At 35.2% G+C, this 26,005-nt stretch overlaps 3 protein-coding genes across 4 annotated transcripts; 1 reads left to right on the top strand and 2 right to left on the bottom strand.

The window, feature by feature from the left end:
• Positions 1 to 2,354: 2,354 nt before the first annotated feature.
• Positions 2,355 to 4,963, bottom strand: LOC132161949 (RNA binding Plectin/S10 domain-containing protein). Its single transcript, XM_059572179.2, has 5 exons — positions 4,877 to 4,963; positions 4,725 to 4,773; positions 3,633 to 3,912; positions 3,397 to 3,529; positions 2,355 to 2,648 (listed from the first exon to the last, which is right to left on the bottom strand). The coding sequence occupies exons 1-5, from the start codon at positions 4,877 to 4,879 to the stop codon at positions 2,571 to 2,573; spliced, it is 543 nt and encodes a 180-aa protein (XP_059428162.1). The 5' UTR covers positions 4,880 to 4,963; the 3' UTR covers positions 2,355 to 2,570.
• Positions 4,964 to 6,245: 1,282 nt separating this feature from the next.
• On the top strand, positions 6,246 to 12,728 carry LOC132167495 (uncharacterized). Its single transcript, XM_059578490.2, has 10 exons — positions 6,246 to 6,455; positions 6,530 to 6,704; positions 7,024 to 7,122; positions 7,250 to 7,296; positions 9,239 to 9,429; positions 9,609 to 9,717; positions 9,811 to 10,127; positions 10,399 to 10,462; positions 10,621 to 12,189; positions 12,316 to 12,728. Exons 2-10 carry the CDS (start codon positions 6,631 to 6,633, stop codon positions 12,456 to 12,458), a joined length of 2,613 nt encoding a protein of 870 aa, XP_059434473.2. The 5' UTR covers positions 6,246 to 6,455; positions 6,530 to 6,630; the 3' UTR covers positions 12,459 to 12,728.
• Positions 12,729 to 13,148: 420 nt separating this feature from the next.
• LOC132161929 (Homeodomain-like superfamily protein) lies at positions 13,149 to 20,179 on the bottom strand. Of its 2 annotated transcripts, none has more exons than XM_059572151.2 (8): positions 19,910 to 20,179; positions 18,516 to 18,573; positions 17,452 to 17,575; positions 17,192 to 17,368; positions 16,951 to 17,055; positions 15,973 to 16,082; positions 15,260 to 15,319; positions 13,149 to 13,658 (listed from the first exon to the last, which is right to left on the bottom strand). In XM_059572151.2, the coding sequence occupies exons 1-8, from the start codon at positions 20,149 to 20,151 to the stop codon at positions 13,560 to 13,562; spliced, it is 975 nt and encodes a 324-aa protein (XP_059428134.1). In that variant the 5' UTR covers positions 20,152 to 20,179; the 3' UTR covers positions 13,149 to 13,559. The 2 variants fall into 2 exon arrangements, with proteins under 2 accessions (XP_059428134.1, XP_059428150.1); XM_059572167.2 differs by having other exon boundaries at positions 17,192 to 17,362.
• Between the last annotated feature and the right edge of the window lie 5,826 nt (positions 20,180 to 26,005).

Below are 26,005 nucleotides of genomic sequence, written 5' to 3'. Positions count from 1 at the left end.
TCAATTTAATATATCCCAATTCCCAACAAGCTAGAAACCTGATAAAAATCTGCAGAATAAAAGCTCAAAATAACTAATAATAAGCTGTGAATTTCTTCAATATATAATGGAACAACGGGTGGTTTGCCAAGCCAAAAGATTATCTTTGGTGATCAGTTTAATGGAGATGTAGTACGTGGTGGATATTGACAGGTGAAGCAACTGTACGTATACGATGAGGATGAAGAAGCTGGTGGAGAGCTTATTTGGTAGCCCGATTCTCATTTGGATCCAACCCACTTGCTCGACCGGCCGTGGAGGGCAACCCATCTTTTTAGATTTAAAATTGAACAATTAAACAATTTGATGAGATTATGAATTTAAGAGAAAATTACATGTACTCTCAAACTACTACATGATTGAATGATGTACGTCTTCCTAGCTAAAGAGTAATTCTTTTTGTCACCCCTCCCTCTCCTTCCAACTCATGTGCATGCCAAATAGAATATCTCCCTTCCAAACTATAGATGGAGTTAATGTCCCCTAACTCAAACCAAAAAAAAATTGTCAATATGACAATATACCTCCTTTATCATTAAAATAATAATAATTATTATAATAATAATAATAATAATAATAATTCTCTTGATAATTTTTTAAAAAATAAAAATAAAATGGTGACATCTGGATATATATATATTAGAAAGTTCCTCGTCAAAAAGGTCATCTGGATATATATATATTGATATTCCTTGAGTTCCAACTTTTGATATATATGGTAAAGATTTTTTAGCTACTCTCTCTCTTTCACACACATCATGAGTTGAAATTAGTAAACTAGTTCTTTTTTAATTAAAACGGATGACTTTGTTTTGTAAAAAGATTGTGTTTTGAAACAAGTTTCTCAACCTTCCGCTCGAAGGATGCGTGAGGGTCCAGGAGCTTGGACCACATAACCCAATCATTTGGGATTAAAGTGGCATTTCAACGAGTGAATGGATTAGGAAAGTTTTTAAATGCAAATAATGAATGTATATAGCTTACATTACATATGATAAAACTATAATATTGCATAATATTCATTTCTTCTCCTTAAATTATGATTTTTATGTTTTATAAAGTTTGATATTCTAACAATGGTGGGAGCTAGGTTCCACATATATAGTATAATTATACCTACTTATTTAGTGTTGACTCACACCGTTATTTCTGAAATTTTCAGATAGTATCAAGGATCAAAAGAATAAGGAAAGGAAACACATGGTTTTAGTTGCGGTAGATAGTAAGTTAACAATAAGGAATAAGTCACCAACAATTTATGCATTGTCTGGTTATGAAACTATGTTATAGCTATGCTTTAGTTGAATTTCAAAACTATATTAAGTTGTAAACGTTATTACTATTATGTTTCGAAGTTTTCAATTAATACTTTATGAAGTATTTTTGTCTTGTTAAGTTGTATGCTATTCAATGTCTTATCCGCAATAAAGTTGTAAGACCACTTTCTTATCCTTCAGCTATGGTTTCAGATTCAATTAAAGGTTTCGCAGGGTAGGTTCAAGAGCTTAACTTGTTAGATACAAGTTCTCAGTTGTCAAATGTGAAAAATCGTCTTCTTTGAGACTCTAGAATAATGTAATGCGTAGGTATTGCATATCTCATTTTACCATCATATTAAGCGGGGGCAGACCCACGACATTCATCATGAGGGGGCGTCCTTCTCCCCCCTCCCAAAAGGAAGTTTTTTAAACACTTGTTATTAGAGGCTTTCAATGAAAAGTCTCGCCCCAAAAATTAAAGAATAATGATAAACTTAAGGACCTATTTGGGATTAGAGAACTTAAAAAATATTTCTAGTATTTGAAAAATTGTGCAAAACAAAAACAAAACAGATATATTTAGTAAATAATTAAAAAAAAAAAAAAAAAACTTGTTTTTTTAACTTTTTTTTACTTTAAAAATGATTAAAACACACTTTTAACAAAAACTTAAAAATGAAGCTTTTGCCAAATAAAATTTTTTAACCTAAAAACTCTATTTCTCAAGTACAATCTCAATCATACTCTTACTTTCATTTCTTTACGCTCATATTGATATCTTTTAAACCACCGATACAGCAGGGTCTGTAATCTCTATATACTTGCATTATTATAAATGATCAAAGCAGCAAGTTCAATATAAGTTTGCCACCTTCTCATTGTGCACGTAAAAAGACAAGAAGACAAACACCATCTAGCGAAATTACCACGAATTTGAATGAATTGATCGAGCTGTTAACAATGCATCATTTCCTGGGACGAATGAAGAAAGTTTGGCGGTGAAGAGAGCGAGATCACACCCGTTGGCAGGAAAAATAATCTACTTGAAAGATGTGGAAACATATCGTCCAGGAATCAGTTTAAAAAATGCTTTTAATAAGCAACAAAATTTATAATCATGAATGAGGCACATGATTTTCTAGTTCCCGTCAAACAAAAAACTCAAGGAATATATAGCTCATTATCTTAATACTACTGGAATCTGACAACTTTGCTGTATTCTTCCTACATACTAAGCTCAGGAACTATAGAATATGAAGAAGCAGCATCATTTCACGAAAAACTTGAACTAGGGGGAGCTGCACCAATACCTCCACTGCCACGACCAAAGCCAGGGCGTCCACCAGAACCCTGTAATATCAAGGGAGCAAATGAAATAAACACTAAGAATATCAACGCTACAAAAACATTTGGTAGGCAATCATGAAAATCTAAAGGTAGAGAAATAAATCTTAAGATGCTAAATATTGTGAGCAATATATGGTGATTAACACCCGGGTAAGATTCATAGTTTTTCAAGAATAATAAACACATTGGCATGATAACTAGAAATATACAACACAAGAATAACAGGAGAAGCACCAATAACATTCGATAACCAGCGATAATCTTCAGAAATGCGACAAGACAATACATATAGTAAAACTACATGTCATGAGACTACAATTCATCTCAACTTAATATATCCCAACAAGCTAGAAAACTGAAACAATCTCTTATTTTTTTGATAGGTGAAACCTGAAACAATCTGCAGAATAAAAGCTCAAAATAACTTATAGTTTTAGTGATTGAATAGAATGGACAATACTTATTATCACATGTAGACTCAACATTAATCTGCTTGCAAAATTTGTAAGTTGATTGAAACTAATATGCTTACAACATTAACTTCATCTAACAACAAAAATGCAGACTAATTACATAGTACACAGATGCATGAAAGCTGCATGCTCAATTGAACACTTCCACCTTGACATTACAAGATCCATTACCAGACTACGCATCATAATAGAATAGTATAATTACCAGTAACAAACAAACCAACTACAACATAAACAAACTGAAGTCTATTCGAAACATCCAGGAAGAGTTGAATTACCCTGTAAGAGGGCTGGAAGTCAGGGGGGGCTCCTCCTTTGTCACCACCAAACTCGCCCGGCGGCCCACGTGGACCTCCACGGTACCCATCACGATCACCAAACCTTGAACCTCCCTCAAATCGAGGTGGACCACTAGGAAAAAAAACACCACAACAACAACAAATAAGAACATACGAATAAAGCATTAAACTAACGAGGTCCATAAAACAAAAATATGCAGGATATCTTATAATACCGTGGACGGTCACCAGGTGGGCCTCCAAACGGCCTGCTAGGAGGCTTTGAGGATTTCTTCAAGGTGGCAGGCACGATTTCAGATGGAAGATTGAGATAAGTTCTCAGAAACTCAATTCCATCATTCGTGAGGTACCAGTAATAGTGCATCCATGCGAAAGTCTCACGCACATACCCCTTTGATTTAAAGCTTTGCATTAGCTTAATCACCTGCAGATTCGGGACATCGATCTCTGGGTGTTTTGCAAGATTGAAATCCTTCTTTGCATAGCAGACTCCCTCTGTAGGTAAGAAAATGCATCAAGAGATGCCAAAACAGAAATTCTATACTCGGTTTTTTTTTTTTTTAAAAAAGGGCAAAACCAGCAACCACACAAGAAATGTAAAACAAAAAATTAATGTCAATTAGAGCAAAAAAATTATCAGAAACCGCCAAGCAGACCAAATCCAACTATTTAACTTCCATTGTATCTTATCCTCTATGTTGATTTCTTTGAAAAGGAGAAAATATAATTACTCAATCTTTTAACTTTCACACATTTGCTTTCCTAGAAAGAGGAAAGAAAAGCCGTAAAAGCAAAAAATAAAAATAAAAATAATCCCCCCCTACCCCAAAAAAAACCATTGAGCGTCAAGCAGTCACTCGGCTTAATTGGTCTATATTTATTTCTCGATGAAAAACCCATATATTGCTCTTTGCCTCTTTAACTTTTCACAACATCCAAATTTGGGCCAAAAGGTTTTCATTTTGCACAATCAAATTAGAAACGATTATCCTCCACTCAATTTACATACCACTGTTCTGTTAATTATAGTCGATTTGAGATTTTTCTTTCTTGAAGTTCTTGGTTTTTGATTAATTATAGGAAGTGGCGGGCCGTTTTCACACATTTATGGTTTCAATTCTTAAGCAACTCAGAAAACGGAACAACAACGTTAAACACAGAAGTCCAAATTTTCTAATTTCATCTTCTATTCTTTTACTATCCTCAGTTTTCTCAGTAACCAAAATCACATAAATTGAACAAAAAAAAAACAGATTAATTTTTTATTAAAAAAAATGAAGCAAATGCAAGCGAGAGAGAGATGGTACCTTGAAAAAGGTACTTGGAGATCTCTCTCCGGTTCTTCTCTGTTATAATCTGAAAATTGAACAAAACAAAACATTAACACGTTGGACACGCCCAACACACACACACGCACACGAAGAGAGAGAGAGAGAGAGAGAGAGAGAGAGAGAGAGACCATGATTGGAAGGCGAGGACAATTCAAGCCCTGGTTATTGCGAGAGCAGGAGAGAAAAGAGCGAGAAGTGGAGCACTGAAACCCTAGTGAAATGCCCTAGCCGAAATGGGTGCTTTTTATATATAATAGTATGGTCTACAGTGGGCCTAACTTATCCGGCGACCTGATAAGCATTTGGGTCGAACCCACTTTCTGGGCCGGGAGAGGAGCCCATCTTTTTAGATTTGGATGCGCTAATAAAAAAAATAAAAAAATAAAATAAAAAGGTTAAAAATTACATTTTTATCTTAATGCGACACTACTTAAATTAGTCCTCGTTCAAATAAAAAAATAAACTAATTAACAGTGTCTCATTAACAAAGCAAGATAAAAATGTGATGTATAACTTTAAAAAATAATTCTTATATTTCCAAAAAAAAAAAAAAAAAAGAAACTTTTGAATCCTTAACATTTTAAACTCAGGAGATTCTGCAAATTATAATTATGCCTTGAAAAAAAAAATTAAAAAAAAAAACAAAAGAAAGGGAATTTTTCGTTAGGCTAGTAATTTGTTTGAAAAGGCTGATAGAATAGAATGATTGATTTTTAAAATAATGAAAACTCAAGTAATGATTCTTTGTCTTTTTAGAATCTTTGAAATACCCCAAAAAACCCAAGGATAAAATTTTTTATTTTCCCTTAAAATTAAATAATTTGATGTGATTTTGAATCAGAAAATTAATGATTTTTATACATGGAAAATACTAAAATAGTAAATTCTAAACTTTTTTTTTTTTTTTTTAAGAACTCAACTTTGGAACAGCTCTAACTTGTAACTTGGCTTATTTGTTGACAGATATGTTAATGTTCACTATTTTTAATGTGATTGATACATTAAAAATCATATCATGTCAACAATTTGGACAGGAAACTAATAGACTGAATTGGTTTTCTAAGTGTTGAAGTGATATTTTTCAAAATGTCCGTTTAAAGAAAAAAATATTTGTTTGGTAAATAAATTAAAAGCATTTTTAAGGGTTTAAAAAGCGTAACTTTTAACAAAAGTTTAAAAATAAAACTTTTGTACAAAAAGTCTTTTTGATTTAAAAATTCTATTTCTCAAACTCAATCCTAAGCAGACTCTTATTTTATCGTCTAGAGTCTACAGTCAGTCTGGAAGCCGTAAAATCTGAACAAGGAGCGAGCCAGTCAAAATCCACGATGTAGCAAGTCGGTCGTATATCAATACGTGGCATACATTTCATGGTAAGTTCATTATAAGCGTAAAATACATTGTCACACTTGATCACATCCAACTGCCATATATGGTGCAGTCCTCTATAGCTGTAGCATCATAATGCTAGAGATTGGGTGGTCCATCCTCTGTACCTCAGCGTCACCACCTTCTCTTACAAGAAAAGTTTTTCACACTTTCTTTGCTCCCAAACGCACATCTCACAACAAAGCCCCAGACATTTGCCTGTCACTTTTGGCGAGAGAATCTTCATAGAAAAACTTCAAAAGTCCGCTTTTGCAGCAGCGATAGTTCGGTCCTCAGTCACTGTACCTTCATACAGACGCGTACAGATTATTATAGAATGTACATTTTAGTCTAAAGGCCTTGATCGTTTGGGTTTTATGAATACACGCACTTAATACGTAACGTTTTTGTAGGTGATTGAAGTTGGTGCAGTTAAGGAACTTAGGCTTTGAGAATAGGAGATTAAGATTTGAAGAAAACTCATTTAGATCAAACGTTGAATTTTCCCGAGAAAATGAGCACAGCAAGTGAAAATCGGAGTTCGATTGTACAGAGTGAATCCGATGGAACTGTCGAAGAACTTCACAAGTAATTATTTTATTATATCTTTGGATGTTCACTTTTATGCAATATAATATTATAGTTCATTATTATAATTGCAATATGTCTTATCATATTTTAATTATTACATTATATATTTTTTATCATGCCTACTGTTTGGTTGCTGAGAGAAATGGGGGAGGAAATGAAATTCTGAGTCTTAAAATCGCCTAGATTATGTAAAATCAATCGTTCATTCTGTGTAATCTGTGCCTCAGAGTACCACTTGCTTAATGTTGGCATGTTCTTGGCGCATTATTACTGTTTCTGTTTAGATGGTGACTTATCTCTTGTTTCAACGATTCAGACAACCAAAAGTTTCATATACAAGAGAATTTCTAATTTCTTTAGCCGAGTTGGATACATGCAAACAGTTACCATGTGGGTTGGACCTATCGATTTTACGGTAAGAACATCAATAGTTGCTTGCTAGATTTAGTTTTCGTTGCATTTCTTAATGTTTATGTTTACTACTAGTACGTGGTCCGTGGTCGATTGGATTGTCTTTAATATGGGTTTTGTTTACAAACCAGTGAACATGATGCATCCAATCGTTCATCACAGTCTTCGCGTGGCTCAGGTGCGTGGTTTAAGTTTCACTCATATTATGTTTGACCTTCCAATTTATTTTTCAGAGCATCTTTTATCGTTTATGTATGTTGTGGATATTCATTTTGCATTTCCACTATTGTCCGAGAGAAGCATCTGAATTGCCCAACTTCAATTTTTGAGTTTTTAGTAATATGTCAGGGATATGTGGATTAAAACAAAAAAACTTATATTTTAATTACTGTGTGTTTGAATGTTTATGGGAATCTTAAAATTAGTGTATATGAATTATAGATTAACCTGAAGTTCTTATTCTAAAAATTAGCGAGATTAAAATGTTGAGAAGTAAAACAGGCAACAATAATTGGCGAGTATGAAGGAAGTCAACCAAAATGGTTTGGTCTTGTACTGTGGAGATCCACAAGTGCGTTGATTGTAAGAAGAAGGCACTAAAATATAATCAGTTGAAGCAAGAAGCAAGAAAGGCTCTTTTAGACAACACCTAATAGTTTTTTTATTTTTATTAAGTAATTGACACATATCATTAAAAGTGTAAGACGCCTCTAAGTATACAAAAGGAAGACAACTCCGAGTAGTTTTAGTATTACTTATATTATTCCTAAGCATATGTGTGTGGGATCTTAGTTTAGGGATCTAAAGCTATGCAGGCTGTACAACCTAAGTTAAGTATCTATCATCACCTTGTTGATATGGAGGGCTGTCAATACGGTTTTGGCATGAGTGGTAAGAATGACTGAATGAGTAAAGCTCCTCATTTTGTCTTGGCAAGTATAAACTTGCATTTTTTTAACAGAAAGATATGACAGTATCCTTACTGATCGTGAATGTACTTTCCAATTGGGAAAAAGTTCGACCCTTTTTAAGTTTTTCAGATTTAGTAAGTAGTTTAAGTTCTTACCAAACTGTAGTCTTAAATTACGGAACTGTAGCCTTAAGTTAGGAAGGTTGAGTGCAAAGTCCTAAATTGTTCATAAGACTTGTACCAATAAAAACACAAAAGGACTGAAATTCCAATTGTAATGTCCATGACAAAATGTTTGAAATTATTTATCAATTAATGTCCCTTTGCGCATATCAATGAATTGAATTATTTATCAAAAAAACCAAAAACAAAATGTTTCCAATGCCTTATAATGAAGTATTCTATTTAAGAAAGCTTTGCATCTAAAGCAAACCAGTTGACTAAGATATTGTATCAGCGCCTTCATGTTGAACACTGTGCCATTCAGTTTTAGAATAGGCCCATATCTCTTGGAATTCAGTGTTTGTTACAAAATTTGAGCTTGTTTGACTGTTTGATACACTGTGATTTAGTACTTTGGTGTTCTTTTCTTTCTTTTTTTTCCCTGTTAATCCTAGAAGGATCTAATCAAAATTGAGCTTCCTAGGATTTTCTCTGGATAATAACCTTGCTGTAGCTACCCTATGGAAGCTAAAAGTTGCAATCAGATTATGTGGCTTCTTGAGCCATTCATATGATAATTGCGAGTCAAGATGTTATCAAAAACCTATTTTGACCTTTGTTGAAAAGCTAGAATATGCTGAAATCCTAGGAGTTGAAAAGCGCTGTGGAGAGCAACAAAAGTCCCCCCTGTCCATGATTCTCTTGTGCCCTAGCTGAGCCGCTCAAGTTGCAGAAGTTTATTTTCAGTGCGAGTTTAATTACAATTCAGTTAAGAGAACGAACGGTAATTACTGTCTACATTGGTTATAAAAAAAAACCCTAATAAAATAACCAATAGAAGCAACTGGTGCTTTTCCTAGAGTATTTGGATGTATATCTGATACATTACCACATATGGCTTTCACTGTGTTGTCTTATTGCTTAGTCCTAACATGATATTTCCTAGTAATTTTTGGGGGAATACAGCTTGTGAGCAGCTGGCTAGCATATGGAGGTTGAAGTTGCATTGGATTTTATGCCTTGTTAAACCATTCATGTTGTAATCCAGATTCTGGAAAATGTTATGACTACCTATCTCGACATTCATGGCAAAATTCTGGACATGATGGACTTCTGGGAGCTGGTTTTTTTCCAAGAGTATCTGGATGTCTAGCTGGGGCTTCTTCTCTAGGAGTTCGAGAAAAAGGTTGTCTGCTCCACAGGAGTGATGAACCATATCGTCCTCCACGCCCCTATAAGGTCTGTTTAATATTATACATTTTCAGTTGGTACCAATGCGGTCTGAACACTCAGCAGCTTCATGTGAAATCTATGAATCTAGGCAATAATCTAACAATTATCATTCCTCTTTTGGTCCTAATATTAAACAGTTTAACGAAAGAAATAGAGATGAAATTTGCAATTTGCTATTATTTCAGGCAGTGCCTCCTTTACGAAGGCAGATTAGTGACTCATATAAAGATGAAACATTTGGCTCTTCTGAGCACTTGAGTCATGAGATAACAGAGGAGGAAAGGAGGAGAAAAGGTAGATTGGCACATTCTTGCTTTAATAGTTTGGTAATATAATCTATCAATTAATTACTCTCCAGATGCTAACATTATAATTCTTCCTACTCAGCTTCATTTGAGTTGATGAGGAAGGAACAGAAAAACCAAATTCAAGAAAAGCAAAACAAAATCTCAGATGATCGTAAGGAAAATTTAGACCCAGATATGGTAGCACTGCTACAGGATTCTGTAAAGGATAAGGGGCCTGTGGATGTATGCAATGAATCAGAGCAATACGCAGCACCCGCTGCTTCAAACCACAATTCTGACAATAGAGCTTCCATAGAAGGTTGTGCTACCATTCCGACCATAACCCCAGGTTTTACAAGCAGATTCTTTGAGGAGAATCTTGATAGAAAATCTTTAACTCATTCCCCTGCAACAAAGGTGAATAGTTTACATTTTTGAAACTAATACACCAAGATTTACTGTATTCGCAGTTCTTTTCTTAACTTCTCATCCCATGCAGCTGATAATTGAGTATGTGGGGGAAAACCTGATGGTTAACTTCTTAATAATCATATAAAGATATAGCTTTTCTGAATAGCTTTTGTATCATTTCTCTTGCTGTAAGCTAAATTTCTAGTGTTGACAACTTAAAATCATTCTGAAGGATGATTTATATTTATAGCCTAACACCCTTTATTTTGGTCCACAGTCTGATTACACCAAAAGCCTTGCATTATGTTCTTCTGCATTTGCTCCTCAGTCTGTTGAAGAAGGTATACTTGTGTGCATAGTTCATTATGTTTGGGTTCAAAAGTCTTTGAGTAATATTCTTTTTACTGAAAATTTACAATATCTGCAGCAATGTTCATAAAATTTAGCTGTGGGGATGAACATAGAGAATCTAAAACTTCCATTTTAACATTGTCCCCAGATGAAAAACATGGTAGTGGCATCTCTAGCAACATGAGAGGTGGATCTAAAGTGTATGGGATGCCTCATGGAAATGCCACTGAGACCAGCCGCCTCTTATCCAATGGAAATGAACTTTCACCCAAGCTTACGACATATACCTCACAATCTGCTAAAGTTGGGATCTCTGAGCAATTATTTGGTTGTAACAAACCAACTGTGACTACAGGCGCTCTTACATGTGGGGACCTTGAACTATCCTTTTTATTCAAGATTAATGAAAATGACTCAATCCAGCATCACTATGAGCAAGATGGCAGCATTAATGATACAGAAAATGGACAGCCAAATTCTCCGAATCAGTGTGGTGCATCACAGCATCTTCTTTCTTTGTTGCAGAAGGGTACAGTCCTTACAGATTTGGCAGCATCTCCAGATAAAAGTCTTCTTTTTGAAGTTGGCACTGGCAGCAATGTGATTAGCATTTTTGGCCCAGAGAATGCTGGAAAATCTGACAATCAGGAAGCACTACGTGGAACTAGTTTTACAAAGGAGTTGCAATTAACTGATGCATCACTTTTTCTCCAAAAGGGTTCCCAATGCAGGGTTACAAAGGATGATGCTTCGCTGCCTTGTGGGTTTGCATCTCCAGTGATGGACAACAGTTTCTTTCCATCAAAAGTTGATGAATATGGACCCAGTGTGGTCAATCAAGAAGGCATTATGTCCTCAAGCTACAATACGCTAACTGATTCAAGTGAGATGAAGGGAAACAAGCAGGTCTCTGATGATATTCTGGCCAAAATTGGATCAAAAGTCCAACCTAAAGAGGGGTTGAAACTTAATCCTGTCAGGGACTTCGATGAAAAATCTGATTCAACCATTGAAATTTGTTTGCCTGATGAAGACAGTTTGATTACCTTTGATGACTACTGCTTTTTACCTGATGAGGACAGTCTGATTACAGGTGATGATGACTTCTGGCTTCCATCTGATGAGAATTCGTTGTTTAGCCCAAGTTCACAGGTTCATAATACTGAGAAGCCCTCTGGTCTAAATGTCACCCTCAGTCATGAAAACTCTTCTCAACTGCATTCAGAACATCCTACTGCCGACCGTATTTCTTATGGCTTTGTGGGCTTGGAGCCCTCTAATCACACTCGTGCACAGAAATCTTACCCACAGTTACATCACACTCAGCCATATACGGGACAGGCATTTTTGCATTCTCTAGGTTCTCAAACTTATCTGCATCCTGCGAGGAATTCCACGAAAGCAATGACCTATCCTTCCACTCATTCTCCCCACAAGTTTTGCTCTACTAGTGTGCTACCCTCTCGTTTCCAGCAAACTCATGGTGAGCCAACAATGTTTGATCATCCTGTTAATCATATGCTGTTACAACAGATGTCCATCCCACACAAACTTCCTCCTCGCCAACTAAATGGACATCCGAGAGGTGTAATGCCTGATTTTCCCGTTAATCAAATAGCTTGTTACGGACGGGAGCTGAACCCAATGCAAGATTTTTACCCAACCTATGAGCAACCAAATTTTGCTGGTCTTGGAATGCCAAATCAGTACTTTATAGGTACCTTACTACTCCATAAACTAGATTTATGTGATGAATTTTTATCATGTTTGGGATAAGTTATTCAGAACTAAGATAAAATAGTGATGAGTTCTCTGCTATCTTTCATTTCTGTTGTGTCTTTAGATCCTCATGTTGCTAGAGACGATAATCACAGGAAGTTCAATGCTCTTTTTGGGAAGGAACTTGGAGCATCTTTTCCCGGAAGTGGTCGTGGTCGAAGCAGTCTTGGCAATCAGGTTGACGTAAGATTTTGGCATGAGCAATAGACCAGTTTGTGCTTTTGGAGCTGTCTTCCTGGTACTCAACTAATTTCAGTAGTGGATATACAATTTTATCTTAGGGTTCATTTGCGACATAGGTAGTCTAGTGAAAAAAAGAAAGAAGAAAAAAAATCACATTTGTACCTAAGAATTTGGTCGAGAATTGAGCACTATATAATTCAAAAAAAAAAAAAAAAAAAGAATTGAGCAGTATATATGGAAACACAGGAAAAAAAAAACATACTACAAGGAACGACTGATATTTTCAATTTTTAATATTGGCATTTTGGTTGTATGTGTTTGTTTGCTTATAGTTCCTATCGGGTTTCAACTTGGGAGTATAAGGAGGCTTCCCACCCCATCCCCCACCACCCCCTCAACACACAAAAAAATAATAATAATAAAAATGGGCATCGAATTCCACATATCCGGAGATGATTGCTATTGATCCATTTCCATTGGTCATACGAGCATTCATATGATCATGTGTATGTGCTTGATATTAACAACTTAAATGTTTTAAATCATGGTACAAAGATGACATCGAATTACAAGGTTGCTGGTTAGTGTTGAACTTGGGATCGACCGGTTCAAAATGGCCATGTCTGGTTTAATGATTTGGTACACTGTTGAGCATTAGCAGCCCATGAGAAAAAAGATAAATACCAGACTTTTTAATGTACATAAAACATCCACTAGCAATGAAGAACCAAATATTATTATACGAAGTAAATCAAGAATAAATAGCTTCCAGATAGGATTGATTACACTGGGCATACACTAGCTAGGTATTGCGCCTTGCGCATTATCAGTAGATTAATCAAAAGCAAAACTTGACAACAAGAAGACCTACACTTAGTACACTATACAGGATCAGCCTTCAGAAAACAACTTCAACAACTATACATTCCCGCACTATGTATTCCTTTTATTTTTCCTTGTTAACATATATACATAACACAAAAATCTGTAGCCAAAGACCTCACTATAGGCAAACCAGTGCAGCAGATTATCAAGAGTCACAATGTCGCACTTTCCTCTGGCACCATCACGATGGGTGGTTGTGCACAAGCCAACACCGTAAGTAACAAAACTCTTCTGCCCAAGCTAAGCAACAGTCTTGGACTGCTCACTATACAAGGTTTTGTCTGCATCACCATAATCAGTTGTGTCTGTTTCAATCTCGTACGATGACAGCAACTTCCTCTGCACCAAAGCAAAAGATAAGCATCATATCCACAAAGAGGCAATGATGCAGATGAACTAGTATAAATAAGCATTTACTCGGAAAAAAAAAAAGAAGCAATAGCATAAGACCAGTCTGAGGTGAACTGAACTATTGTGTCAAGAACCTAAGATTTGATCTAGACTTGCCAACCTCTAATCAGGTCCTTCCTTCGAGAGTTAAATATGGAACAGAGGAAGTGCCATTGCATGGTCAGAGAATATCACCTAGGAAACTACGACTAAAGCTATCAGCCACCCCAATCCAGGTACTGCCCACAATTTGGATTTGTTTCTGCCAAATATGCGTTCTGGCTACAAGAGGTGTCTATTTCTTTATTAGTAAGAGTCTAGTTCAGTTATTGGACCCTATTTATGGCCTATAGCTTTATTAGAGAAACTACCAAATGCATTATTAGTTCCTTCAAATATTAGGATTTGAGCATTTTTTTAAACAAGTTTAACGTACTTTCTTTCTTCCTATGTTCTAATTTGTACCATTAGTATTCTGAAGTATTATTCACAGCCCTGAACAGCACAGAATCTTGTCTAATTTTACAAGCCAAAGCAACGTGAACCAACCATAAAACCCTACTTTTGTTGCATTTCAGAACATTTCAGGAATCAGTTTTCTTCGAGTTTGGCCCCTTCTGCCTTTGAACTCTAAACAACATAAACACTAATTCTTTTATACACCACCGTCTTAAATCCTAACTTCTCCAAGTGTAGCCAACCCCAATAAAAGATTGTAAACAGATTTTCCTATCTTACTTACGTCACAAAAACTAACCATTATGATCAAATTTGTGCAGTAATTCAGCATAAGGTAAATCTAATCTGTCCTTGCTCATGATTTTTCATTTCTAATTTGTTTATCAGCATAATAAACCAAAATGTACTTGATTGCTGCAGTCTCAGAATTTAGGTCATTTTACTGGACCATTATACAAATCATGCAAAAACTCACAATGCAATATAATTCACGTAGCAAAGTCTAAAATCAGATAAAAAATTTCGCTCACATGCGACCTTAATGTGTATAGAGTGAAAGCACTTCTAACACACAATCATTTGTCAGTTTTTAATGCATAATACATTAAAGCAGAAGCAAATAAAAAGATAAAAAAAAAAAAAAAAAAAAAAAAAAAAAAAAAGAAGTCTAAAATCAGATAAAAAATTTGGCTCGCATGCGACCTTAACGTGTATAGAGTGAAAGCACTTCTAACACACCATCATTTGTCAGTTTTTAATGCATAATACATTAAAGCAGAAGCAAAAAAAAAAATCTTATACATCAAACTCTGAAAGCATAATAGTAAGCTGCAAATTGCCAAACCCAAATAACAATGATAATTGATGATCATTACTAGGCCTAAAAAGTTGTAGTTTCATACCAGTCAAGATCAGCCAAAAGCACACTGCTAGCAAATTAAACTTTGGGCTGCTAAAGGACTAGCCAAAGTGAAGGACTTAGATTCTTGCCCAAGTTAATATTACAACGGGTATTTTACCAGAGTTGGTATTCATGCAGATTGCTCAAATATTTCCACTAAAATATAAGAGCTCAATGAATGGGGCCTTACATGGTCCTCGAAATCGGGGCTGGTCAGATTGATTGACAGGTTTCTCATTAACAGTAGCACCTGAAGAAGAGCCAAAGATACGAGTAAATAAGAATATAAGTCATCTTCAAAGAATATGTGGATATGTACAGTTGTAACAGTTGGCAGTATTGTTAAAAGCACCCGCCACGCAAAGTGCAAAGCACAAAAAGAAAACATTTCATGACCTTAAAGCAAAGCACGGTTAGAGTGCAACAAGCAAGCATTTTTTGTGGAAACACAAAACTATTTTTTATAAAATCTTTTTTGGACCTAAAACCTTTGTGCAATTGCATAATGCTCCAACTGTTTTGAGCTAATAAGCTAAACAAATCAATTTTGATTTTTTGTTTTCACTTTTGTGCTTTTATATCCTTCTCTTGCATTTGCATAATGTGAATTTTAGTTTGGTGAGGAGAATGCTTGCGCTTTGTACCAAGGCTCCATCTGGCCTTTGCACTGAAATGCGAATTGTGATTTTTGAGAACACCCCGGTTAGTCAAAGTCACAACTCAAAATTAGTTCTTAAGGAAGTTGCAATGTACAGGTGAAGATTCATCAAGCTAAAAGTTCTTATGCTCATTCAAGATTAAGCAGCATCTCTGCTACCAAACAGCATACACACATCACATAACCACATACAGCATGACTTTATATATAAAGAATTTGATCAACATGATATAGGTTTTACATACCGTTTCAACATCTATAGGGTCCATCTTTCTTAGCCTCAGCAGATGACCACTAGCGTTTGGATCAAAGACACTGCCAATGAAACTGTATACTTGAGCAAAGTCAGGCAGAACTGCATCAAACAAAAGGGCATTAGAGTATGTATACATGATGAATCACTGCTAGCATCTAATAAAACGATCATTTTTTATTAAGTGTCATCGTAATTAAATGAGAGAAATTGGAACGTGACAGGGGCACACATCAACAATGATCCCACAGAATATTCATGAGGTGAATGTCAGCAGTGGTTCTGGATGCAAGGTCAATTAGAGAAAACAAGTCTATATTTCATAATTGGCTACACAAGGAGGAGCACTATATTTCCAAAATCCAGTATCTAGCACAGTGATCATACTATTACTATCGTTGAGCAAGCATGGAATAATGCCTCCCATTTTCATGCAGGATATAGGCACCTAACCCTACAATGGTTGGCGCCCTGTACATATGCATAGCAGCATCACGTTGGCAAACACCGATGGAAGTGTTCATTATAAACATTCTGAAAAATAGAGTTCGCACTTTGGAAATTTGGAACATCCAGTATCCAACTTATCAAAAACGAAAAATCCAGCATTCATAAAACTTGTTTTTCCTGTTATTGCTAAGTTAGACAGCAGCTGTAGGTCTTGAAACAATGACCATACCTTCCCCCTAGTTTTCACGGAGAGAGGAGGGGAATTGCAGAGGGGGCTCATTGGCTCATAAACATGTTGCAACAGAATTTTTTTTTTTTTTTTTTGATGAATGTTGTTGGAACAGAAAATTGGTGCTTGTATCAACACAATTTATATTTTAAATACACTTCCAGAAATCTGCCTGAATTTATTCCACTTCCAAGACGAAGAATATCAAAAACACTATTAAACTATGAAAACCAGTTAGGTAATATAGCTTTTCTAGAAAGAATGAATGCAGTTATGAATTAAAGTTCTAACCTCTCAATGAATGGCTATGTTTTCCTTTATCAGTTGTTTCAGCAACAGGTCGTGTTCTTGGAGTGCTTTCAGTGCTACTACAACAGTTATTTGTCGCTGTTGGCCCTGGAAAGGAAACATCATATGGAAAACAAATGACACTTTGAAGCTACTTTTGTGGAAGACTCAACTACCATTGATACATTTATAAAGTAGAAATCATGTTGAAGTTAGTGAAATCCAAATATGTGAGAAACCAAACCTTTTGTCCCATGCGATATATTAGGGTTCTGCATACTGTTGTTCGTCCAGGATGGCATGGCAGCAGTAGTTACAGGACTCCCAAGCATTGATGAGGAATCAGGCCTTAACACATATCCAGATTCAAGCAGAGCAGATGAGGTTTGAAAAGATCCCGACACTTGTAAGAGCACTGGAGCTGCCAAATATGACATATGAGCCTGGGTTTGCACTAAGTTGGTATTAAAACAACTAACCCTACTTGAAATAAACTATGCTGACCATTTTTTGAAGCCTTCTGAGGATATGGATGAGCAGCTTTCCTTTTTGGCCGGGGTGGAGGTAAATGTTCACTCGTCCCGCTCTTCTGAACCTTCATAAAGTACTTTTGTGCATGACTACGTATCTGCAAAAGGTGTCCTTATGAGTATCAGAATTCATAACAAATGAATTAAATTAGGATAATTGCATCAGTTAAGTCACAAAGACATTTGTTCCCTTCAATGCGTTTGACACTGCACAATGAATGTCTAGAGAACATCACTGGAAATAACATTTAAAAACCTAAATTATTATGGTACTTCTTACAGAAAAAGACAATTGCAATTGCAGAATGTTGAAGCCACAAGAAACTGGAATTGCACACTCTTATGCAAGCCATGTGACAATCAAAAATTTCTCAATGAACGTCATTTAATGCATTCTTCACCGTAAGGCACAGTGACAGCGGTGAGAGAGCAGGAAGCTGAAGCATACTTCAATTTCTCAAGCAAAATAATTCAGGCCAACACAATTACTCTAATTATTTTATTTCCAATGCCAGCTCAATGGTGGCGTATAAGCAGAGTTGTATGATCATATAACATAAACAGAAAACCTAGACAGCAGCCAAGAGAGAGAGAGAGAGAGAGAGAGAGAGAGAGCACGATGGAAAATCAATAACATAAATGGAGATAAAAATAATAATGAGACCTTAGGTAGGAGAACAAACTGAAAAGTGAAAAGTTCGACCTTATCCCACTTTATACCATTTTCTGTCAGTTAAGCCTTACAGCTACAGTTTATCTTGAACATGAGATGTTATTGAAGATAAGCACAAGTACAAAAGAGAGCTTAAGAAAGACGCATAAGTGAAACAGTGAAGACCTCCTTATCCCTCCCTACCTCTTTTGGATGGAAAAAAAACATGATACTAACCAAGAAAAGAATAGAAAAAAGAAAAGAAATTAGCCTGGGTTGTTGAGTAAATGAAAGAATCCAGATCAATATGCAACGCACATAAATCATGCAGAAAGAATGGTATGAACAATTTGTAAACAGAATGGGAATTTGGCATTTAAGATCACCTGTATAACTGACTTAGACCCAACAAATGCTTCAATCTTTTTCCAGTCACGGTCAAAGCTGAGTACAATAACAAACATAGGTAGTATCAGGGAATAATACAGAAAGTAGGAACAAGAACTAACAATTAAAAAAAAGGCATGATCATTTAGGCAAGTAAATTAAGTTTTAAGCACACCAAGTTCCTCTAAGCTAACTCGATAAAGAGCCTAAAGTATTATAATTTTTGAACTGTGATTGAAATTTTTATCGATAAAATAAATTTTTCAGCAGGATCATATAACCCATTTACTGTGTTGTACGATAATGGAAGCATCAAAGAACTTAAACCAAAGAAGCAAATTAAACATTATTTGTCTCAAATATGTCATTTCTTGCTTTCTCACACGTCAACTGCAAATGATTTTGGACTGATTAATAGTAAAATGTCAAAAAGTTATTTGCAATTCAATGATACCAAGTACCAACCTTATTACCACACAGTCGATTAGTAGAACTATAAAAAATGAAACCAATAAACTGCAATTTGAGAGGAAAGAGAGGACTTTAAACTAATTCGATATTATCCCTCCTTTTTGGCAATCCTTCACCTCACAAGCTTGCTCTCACTTATTCTCTAAAGTTCAAAACCAGTTTTTGGTAAAAAGTTATAATTTTGATTGATTTTGGTCAACTGTTCCGAAATTTTTGTATCGCATTGTCTTCTTGTTCTTAGGAATATGAAGATGTGGACGGACTACTACGTTCTAAAATTTCCAAATATAGGACACGTCAAAATGAAAAGTATAGTGAATGGTTTTTTTTTTTTTTTTTTTTTTTGGAAACATCACCAAAATTTCATGATACTTTTTTTGCTTCCAAAAAATTATTAAAAAAAAAAAGAAAAAAAAAAAAAGAAGAAAAAGCAAATAACAAATTTAAATAAGAAAATCTTTTCGAACTCTTCACCAAAAATGCCCTTATATAACCATACGGCTACACAGCTATAACTACACTTGAAATACTCATATCAAGAAAGAATGAAACCTCAGCAGATAAAAAATGGAAAAATAAAATAAAAATTAGGAAAACAAATATCTGCATTCAGAAACCGAGACTCTATCTCTATGCACAATAAAATTTACACAACAAGGAAACACTCCAAAACGTTCTCCTACAAGACCCAATTCAACCTATATCTACATTTGTTTGCCCACCAAAAAACACATGAAAAATTTACACTACACATTTCTTTTAATCAGCTAAAAAGAAAAAAAAAAAATAGTACACAGAACTATCCTCAGCAGCCAAACACAACCTCAAACTCTCCTCCACCAATTAACCCCGCTCAAAACCTTGAATTCCCTAACAAACCACTCAAAATTCCAATCTCATTTGGAAGAGGACTGTTACTTACAGTTGGAGAGCTTCGAGAAACTTGTCGTGCTCGGGCTCGGTCCAGCTCTCCCTGGACTTAGTTATTGTGTAGGGTTTTCGGATCTTCTTACTCAGATCCTCCGACGAAGCGGTGGTCGACGCCGTTGTCGCGGTCGTGGTCGTAGTTGCAGTGGTCGTGGCGAATGGTCCGAGTCCTGGTAGAGCCATTCCGGACGGCTCCAAGTAGAATCCCTCAGCCGGGTTCGTGTTTTTGGATACCATAAGAAACTTGGGGTTTTGGGTCTTAAGGGTTCGACGAAACGCCATTTCTATGGGAGCTCGTTGAGTATTTATATAAAGTTCTTTCGGGTTCGTATCTGGTGTGTTAAGGTTTTAGCTGGTGGGAAAGGATGGCCAATGAAAGCTTGCCAGCTCATAAAGAACATTGTATTAAGAAGTATTAGTAGATGAACTTGATGTGTGGGAGATTAATAAGAAAAAAGACATCAATTGGTTCGAAAATGTATGGTCATCGGATTACTCAAGGATTTTATGTCAAAATATTATAAACAAATTCATTGTATCGATGTTGTTTTAATTTTTCTGTTTAATGTTAGGTTGCTCTTACGATAATAATCACTAAAATATTAGTCGATTTAATTTTAAAGGGGTAAGTTTTGTATAAAAATAAAAATAAAAACATGGAATTAAATAACATATATGAATATATGAGACATGAGATAAGGAGATTGTCTTGATTTTTAGCAATTAACAAAGTTTTTTTCCATTTACAAAAAAAAAAAAAAAAACAACAACAACAAAGTTTTTTTCCAATTCATTATATTAAATTAATACGTGTTTAAAATAATTGATTCCAAAACAATTTAAAAGAAAACTCCTTTAACAATCTATATGTCATAAACATATTTGAAACCATTTATATTATATTGTTTCCAGCTATTTCTTTGATTTTAATAAATAATACATATTAAAAAATAAAAAAGTAAATAGAAGACGATTGGCAGCTGCAAGCCGTGATCCATAAAGTAGCAGATTACGCCCTCCTTGGAGCCAAGCTGGGTAGGAGGAGGAGATTCAGCCATGCGATGGAAAAGGACAAGGCGAGATAGAGGCTAGAGCCCCTTTTGAAAGGTTGGATACGTGGCGGAAGCACAGTGATTGGGCCTCAATGCTATCTAGGTGCTTAGTGGCCGAAAACGAAGCCACATGACGTGCTTTAGTGCTTAGCTTCGGCGCACAAATAGGAGAAGAAGATATTTAGGGTGGGACCCAAACATTCCACCATCTCATCTTCTTTTTTGCAACCAAAAGAGAAAAAATATCTCAATGTTCTTTCCACGGTTCCACCTTATGTTGGGCAAAAACGTCGACGTTTTTTTTTTCCCCTTTTTTAATACTGATCCATTAAGGGTTCACTTGAACAACTTGAAAATTTGCCATTTAAAAATGCAATTAAGCATTTTATAAAATCATAATTTGATATTTAAAATTGTTGTTTAACCTTTAAAAATGTGCGGTTTTTAAAACGCTTCTCTTGTCTGCTATTTGAAAACACAATTTTTTTTAAAAAAAAATTTGAAATTGCTGTTTTTTAAAAACAAACTTCAAAACAATACTTTTTTGCAATTTATTTTGAAATTGCACTTTTGGTTTACAAAAATCAAACTAAATATTTTAAAGTAAAAGTATGGTTTCAAGTTTACAAATTATTGATTCACGTACATTACATTTCTTACTAATTTTGAAATAGAATTAAAGAGAATTAGAAAAATAATTAACTTAAAAAAAATGTTACGGGTGAAAAAGAAAGAAAGAGGGAAACCATATATGAAATAATTAATGGGATCAATAATCGATTAACTATCACTTTGGTGCAGATAGCCAAATGTTAGCTTTTCAACGAGTTCTGGAAAATTGTGAACTTTCGGATCTTAGATTCCGACGTCCAAAGTTTACTTGGAGCAATTGTAGAGATGAGAAGGAATTTACTAAGGAACATTTAGATTGGGGAGTGGCCAATTCCGAATGGAGAGGGCTATTTCCGGATGTGGAAGTGGTAATAGAAGTTACTACATGTTCTAATCATACCCCTTTAATACTTTACCTGGAGGGAGACGGTGTGCACAGGCGGGGGCATAGAAACTTCAAATACGAGACCAAGTGGCAATGTAACGATGGCTATGAGGGAATTTTAAAGCTTGGGCTCCTATAATTGACGTAGACAATGGGTGGCATGATATAGGTTCCAATTTATCACGTTGTCAAGCCTCTCTTGTGCGCTTGCAGATGGGATGTAATGGAGCTACTGAGGAGAAAATCACCCAATTACAAAAAAAGGCTTCTTGTATTACAGGGGACTAAAGAAGAAGGGGTAGGTGGAGAGACGAAAATTATTCAAAAGGAGTTGACTCTCTTGCTGAAAAAAATTGATTATTAGTGGCGGCAGAGAGCAAAAATTGACTTTTGGAGGGGAGACCATGTTCAAACTCCCACATAAACTCCCACATAAAATCCCACATTTTACAATTCCTGTTCAAACTCCCACATAAAATCCAACACCATTTACACCATCACCGATGCTAAGGGGAGACCATGTTCGTTGGAGGAAGAGGTACAATTGACTTTTGTCAATTATTTTGATGGCTTGTTTACTTATAAAAGTGCAGGAAATATGATGCCATGTTTACAACCATTAAATAGTCGAGTTACAACGGCTATGAATTGTTAGTTGCTACAGCCATTTACCAAAGAGGAACTGAGGAAGTCCAGTTTGCACTTCGTCAAATGGCTCATCTAAAAGCCCCGAGTCCTGACGTGTTTCCGGCAGATTTTTATCAGAAAAATTGGAATCTAGTGAGGGATGATATATGTCGAGCTATCATTGGGTCACGCAACTCTGGTATTTTGCCTGATTTTTGGAATTTGACTAATATTGCTCTTATTCCAAAGGTTAAAAACCCTAGTAGTGTGGCGAAATTTAGGCTGATTAGCCTTTGCAATGTGACTTACAAGTTAATATCCAAGCTGCTTGCGAATAGATTGAAGAAGATCTTGCCCCAAATTATTTCACCTGTTCATAGTGCATTTTTACCAGGGCAATTGATCACTGATAACATTAATAAATATAGAGAAAAAAAATATCATTCATGTAATGCGTTCCTTTTTGATGGGGTGAAGCAAAAGATTAGTTCAACTCCTTCCACTTATAATCAAGGAAAGGTGCCCTATATTCACCCTAGTGGAGATATGCAAGCTGCAAGGAAAAATACTATTTCAGAATTTGGTTCCCTTATGGTCTAAAAAGATGAAACATTATACAAATGTGTAGTAAAATCATATACATATGCTATTGTGGAAACCCAAACACGGCAGGAGATAAACTATTAATGATTAATAACATATGCAAATAGCAAAAGAATAATGTAAACATATAGCATCATTATATTATATGAGTTGATTTATCTCGCACACATACGAATTTCTAACCCATAATTAAATATACTATATCACATACCTTGAAGAATTAAAACCACCAGAAATTCAATTGCTTCACATTTCTAATCTATCTATTACATCTCAATCGCTCAAAGCAGATAATGTCATTGTTATGATCATACAAATAAAATCGTCAAAGAAATGACATAGCGCTAAAATGATCACCTAGAGTTGAAGATTCATCCAATATAACTCTTATTTCAACAAAAAAAATATAAATTTCAATAAAACAACAATTTCAACAACAATGCTTTCCTCGGTTCTTGAAAAGAACCTCAGCAAAAAACACCAAAGATCATAATTTTGAAGCATTGTTTAAAAAAAAAAAAAAAAATCTAAAATTTTTCATGTTCCAGAACTAGCTTTCCCAGCAGCCAAATATAAAATAAGGATAATGGTACCTGAGCCGAACATGAAGCTTGTAATTCACTAAATTTCTAGGTGTTTTGATTTTCTTAATTGGCGGCCGAGGCAAAACACAACAACCTGTCCAAATCCAGAGTACACCAAAACACAACTTCAATTTTTAACTAAGATTTTACTGAAGTCACCAAAAATTAAATATTTGCAAACGTAAATTGGACTAAATATAGCAAAAATCAGAGATTTCTATCCTATTGAACCACTTAGTCAAACACCCAAATCAACAACAAAAACCCAAACTTCCACCTTCTTTCGGCCTCCTCTGTTCTAATAGAAAACAGTGTATCATGTGTCACATGCAGTTGGATTTTTCTTTTATAATTACTAGAAAGTTGTGTTGTAGAATATGGAATTGGATGTGTAGGAAAAGAGTTAGACAATGTTTTCTTATACTTCTACCTCTCTAATTTGAAAAATGTTTTTCTAAGGGATAGTTGAGATAGAATTGTGGCAATGGCAGGCAACAAGGTTAGGTGTTGATGGGGGCTGGCTTTCCTAGTAGAGGATCGAACTCAGATGCATGTAATATATTTTCTTCCTTGGCATACTATTCTTAATGTTAGACCACCAGGAGTATAATTGGATCATGCAAAAGATTACGTTTCGTTTGGTAAAACGTTTTAGATTGTGTTTTTTGCTTTTTGGTTATGATGTGACATAAAGATGAATGTAATTTTGAATATTCTATAAGTATTTTATATTTTGATATGTTTATTAATGCTTGTTTTTTTGCTAAAAAGCAAAAAATTGTCCTAACGAGTGTTGCCAAACGAGACCTACATCATTTAATGAGCATTTTTGCTGATTTTTTGATATGTTTGTTAATGCTTTTGTTCTTTTGCTAGAAAGCAAAAAGTTGTCGTATTGAGTGTTGCCAAACAAGACTTCATTTAATGAACATTTTTTTTTTCAAATCAGCTTGCAACTTACTCGCAAACACAAAAACTAGGGGAACCCTAAAAGTGATAAGACTTCCACCATTCTTTCACTTGACCCACAAAGCCCTCAAACATCAGCTACATATTTTCAAACTTGAAATACCGAGTTCTTCCCCACAATCTTGCATCAATGAAAAATGATCTGACAAGAGTTGATGATATCTCCTCTAAACTACATCCAAAAACTATTCTTCACAATCAGGAGAAACTAAAAATCTATCAATCCTTCACTAACACTGATCATCACGATTATAAGACAATGTTAATTTGCTGCCCACAAGAGGGATGCTGGTAAGCCCCATTCAAATATAAAATCTAAAAACTCCCTCATAGCTAGGGACACACGGATCTTACTTGATCTCTCACTTAGTCTCCTCCAATGCACCTAGGCTTCTCCCACCAACTCATTAACTCCAACCAATTTGTCCCAAAGCAATCTCCTATCATTATCATTATTAATTAGCTCTATACACCCCCAACAAATTCTCACTCAAAATTATCAATGATGAACCTAAAAGAACACGCATAGAAAATCTCCCCTCACGATCCTTCAACTTATCCATCACGCTTCTATCTCACATTAGCAAAATATCTCCGGAAACCCCTCACCACCCTAGGAAACACCGATCCACGTGTTGACACCCCCACAAGCTCCTTTCCACTTCCTTAGTAATGAACTTTAATTTAGTTTCTTGTAAGCATACAATATCCGCCTTCCAAGAAGTCATTTAATCCTCATTCTTTTATCCTTATTTGTCAACTCTCTTTCACATTCCATTTTGGGTAGGAAAAAAGAATTTTTTATTTTATTGGAAAAAAAAATTAAATCTCGTGGCACCCCTCAAAGACCACCGTGGCCCTGCCACTGCGTTATACATAACTATTTTTCCTAAGTTTAAGGAATTAAGTTACTTTTTATTTAAGTAATTTCACTATCCAAATATATCACAAACAATAGATTCTCTTAACATTTTCTTATATAATTAAAATAATATTTTTTACTTTTACCTTTTTTTTTTTTTCGTCTAGAAACTCTTTTCTTCTCTCTCTTTCTCTCTCGTGTCTCCGTCTTCTTTCTCTCTCGTCTGCGTCACTCTGTTCTTTAGGTAGCAGATTCCTTTATATTGGAAGATCACAAAACCCAGTGCATCAGTTCATCCACAATTGACAATTTTTTTTCTTCTTAAAGGACATTAATTTCAAGTGCAAAAGACCCTGGGCAGACCACTTTCACAATCTTAATCAACGAAACCCGGTAA

This window comes from Corylus avellana, chromosome 2, assembly GCF_965113065.1.
Source record: "Corylus avellana chromosome 2, dhCorAvel1.hap1.2, whole genome shotgun sequence".
In the NCBI taxonomy this organism is placed as follows: Eukaryota; Viridiplantae; Streptophyta; class Magnoliopsida; order Fagales; family Betulaceae; genus Corylus; species Corylus avellana.
Note: the sequence above shows the minus strand (reverse complement) of the source record. Positions and strands in the feature narration are given on the sequence as shown.

Excerpts from the sequence above, each read along its gene's own strand:
- LOC132167495 (XM_059578490.2), top strand. The coding sequence starts at position 6,631 with ATGAGCACAGCAAGTGAAAATCGGAGTTCGATTGTACAGAGTGAATCC. Across the intron at positions 7,123-7,249 it reads TTGGACCTATCGATTTTACG|TGAACATGATGCATCCAATC; the intron begins GTAAGAACATCA and ends TTTACAAACCAG. Across the intron at positions 10,128-10,398 it reads CTCATTCCCCTGCAACAAAG|TCTGATTACACCAAAAGCCT; the intron begins GTGAATAGTTTA and ends TTTGGTCCACAG.
- LOC132161949 (XM_059572179.2), bottom strand. Across the intron at positions 3,530-3,632 it reads CCACCTGGTGACCGTCCACG|TGGTCCACCTCGATTTGAGG; the intron begins GTATTATAAGAT and ends TTTTTTTCCTAG. Across the intron at positions 2,649-3,396 it reads ACTTCCAGCCCTCTTACAGG|GGTTCTGGTGGACGCCCTGG; the intron begins GTAATTCAACTC and ends TTGATATTACAG.
- LOC132161929 (XM_059572151.2), bottom strand. The coding sequence starts at position 20,151 with ATGGTATCCAAAAACACGAACCCGGCTGAGGGATTCTACTTGGAGCCG. Across the intron at positions 18,574-19,909 it reads TTTCTCGAAGCTCTCCAACT|CTTTGACCGTGACTGGAAAA; the intron begins GTAAGTAACAGT and ends TATTGTACTCAG. Across the intron at positions 17,576-18,515 it reads GGTCTAAGTCAGTTATACAG|ATACGTAGTCATGCACAAAA; the intron begins GTGATCTTAAAT and ends CACCTTTTGCAG.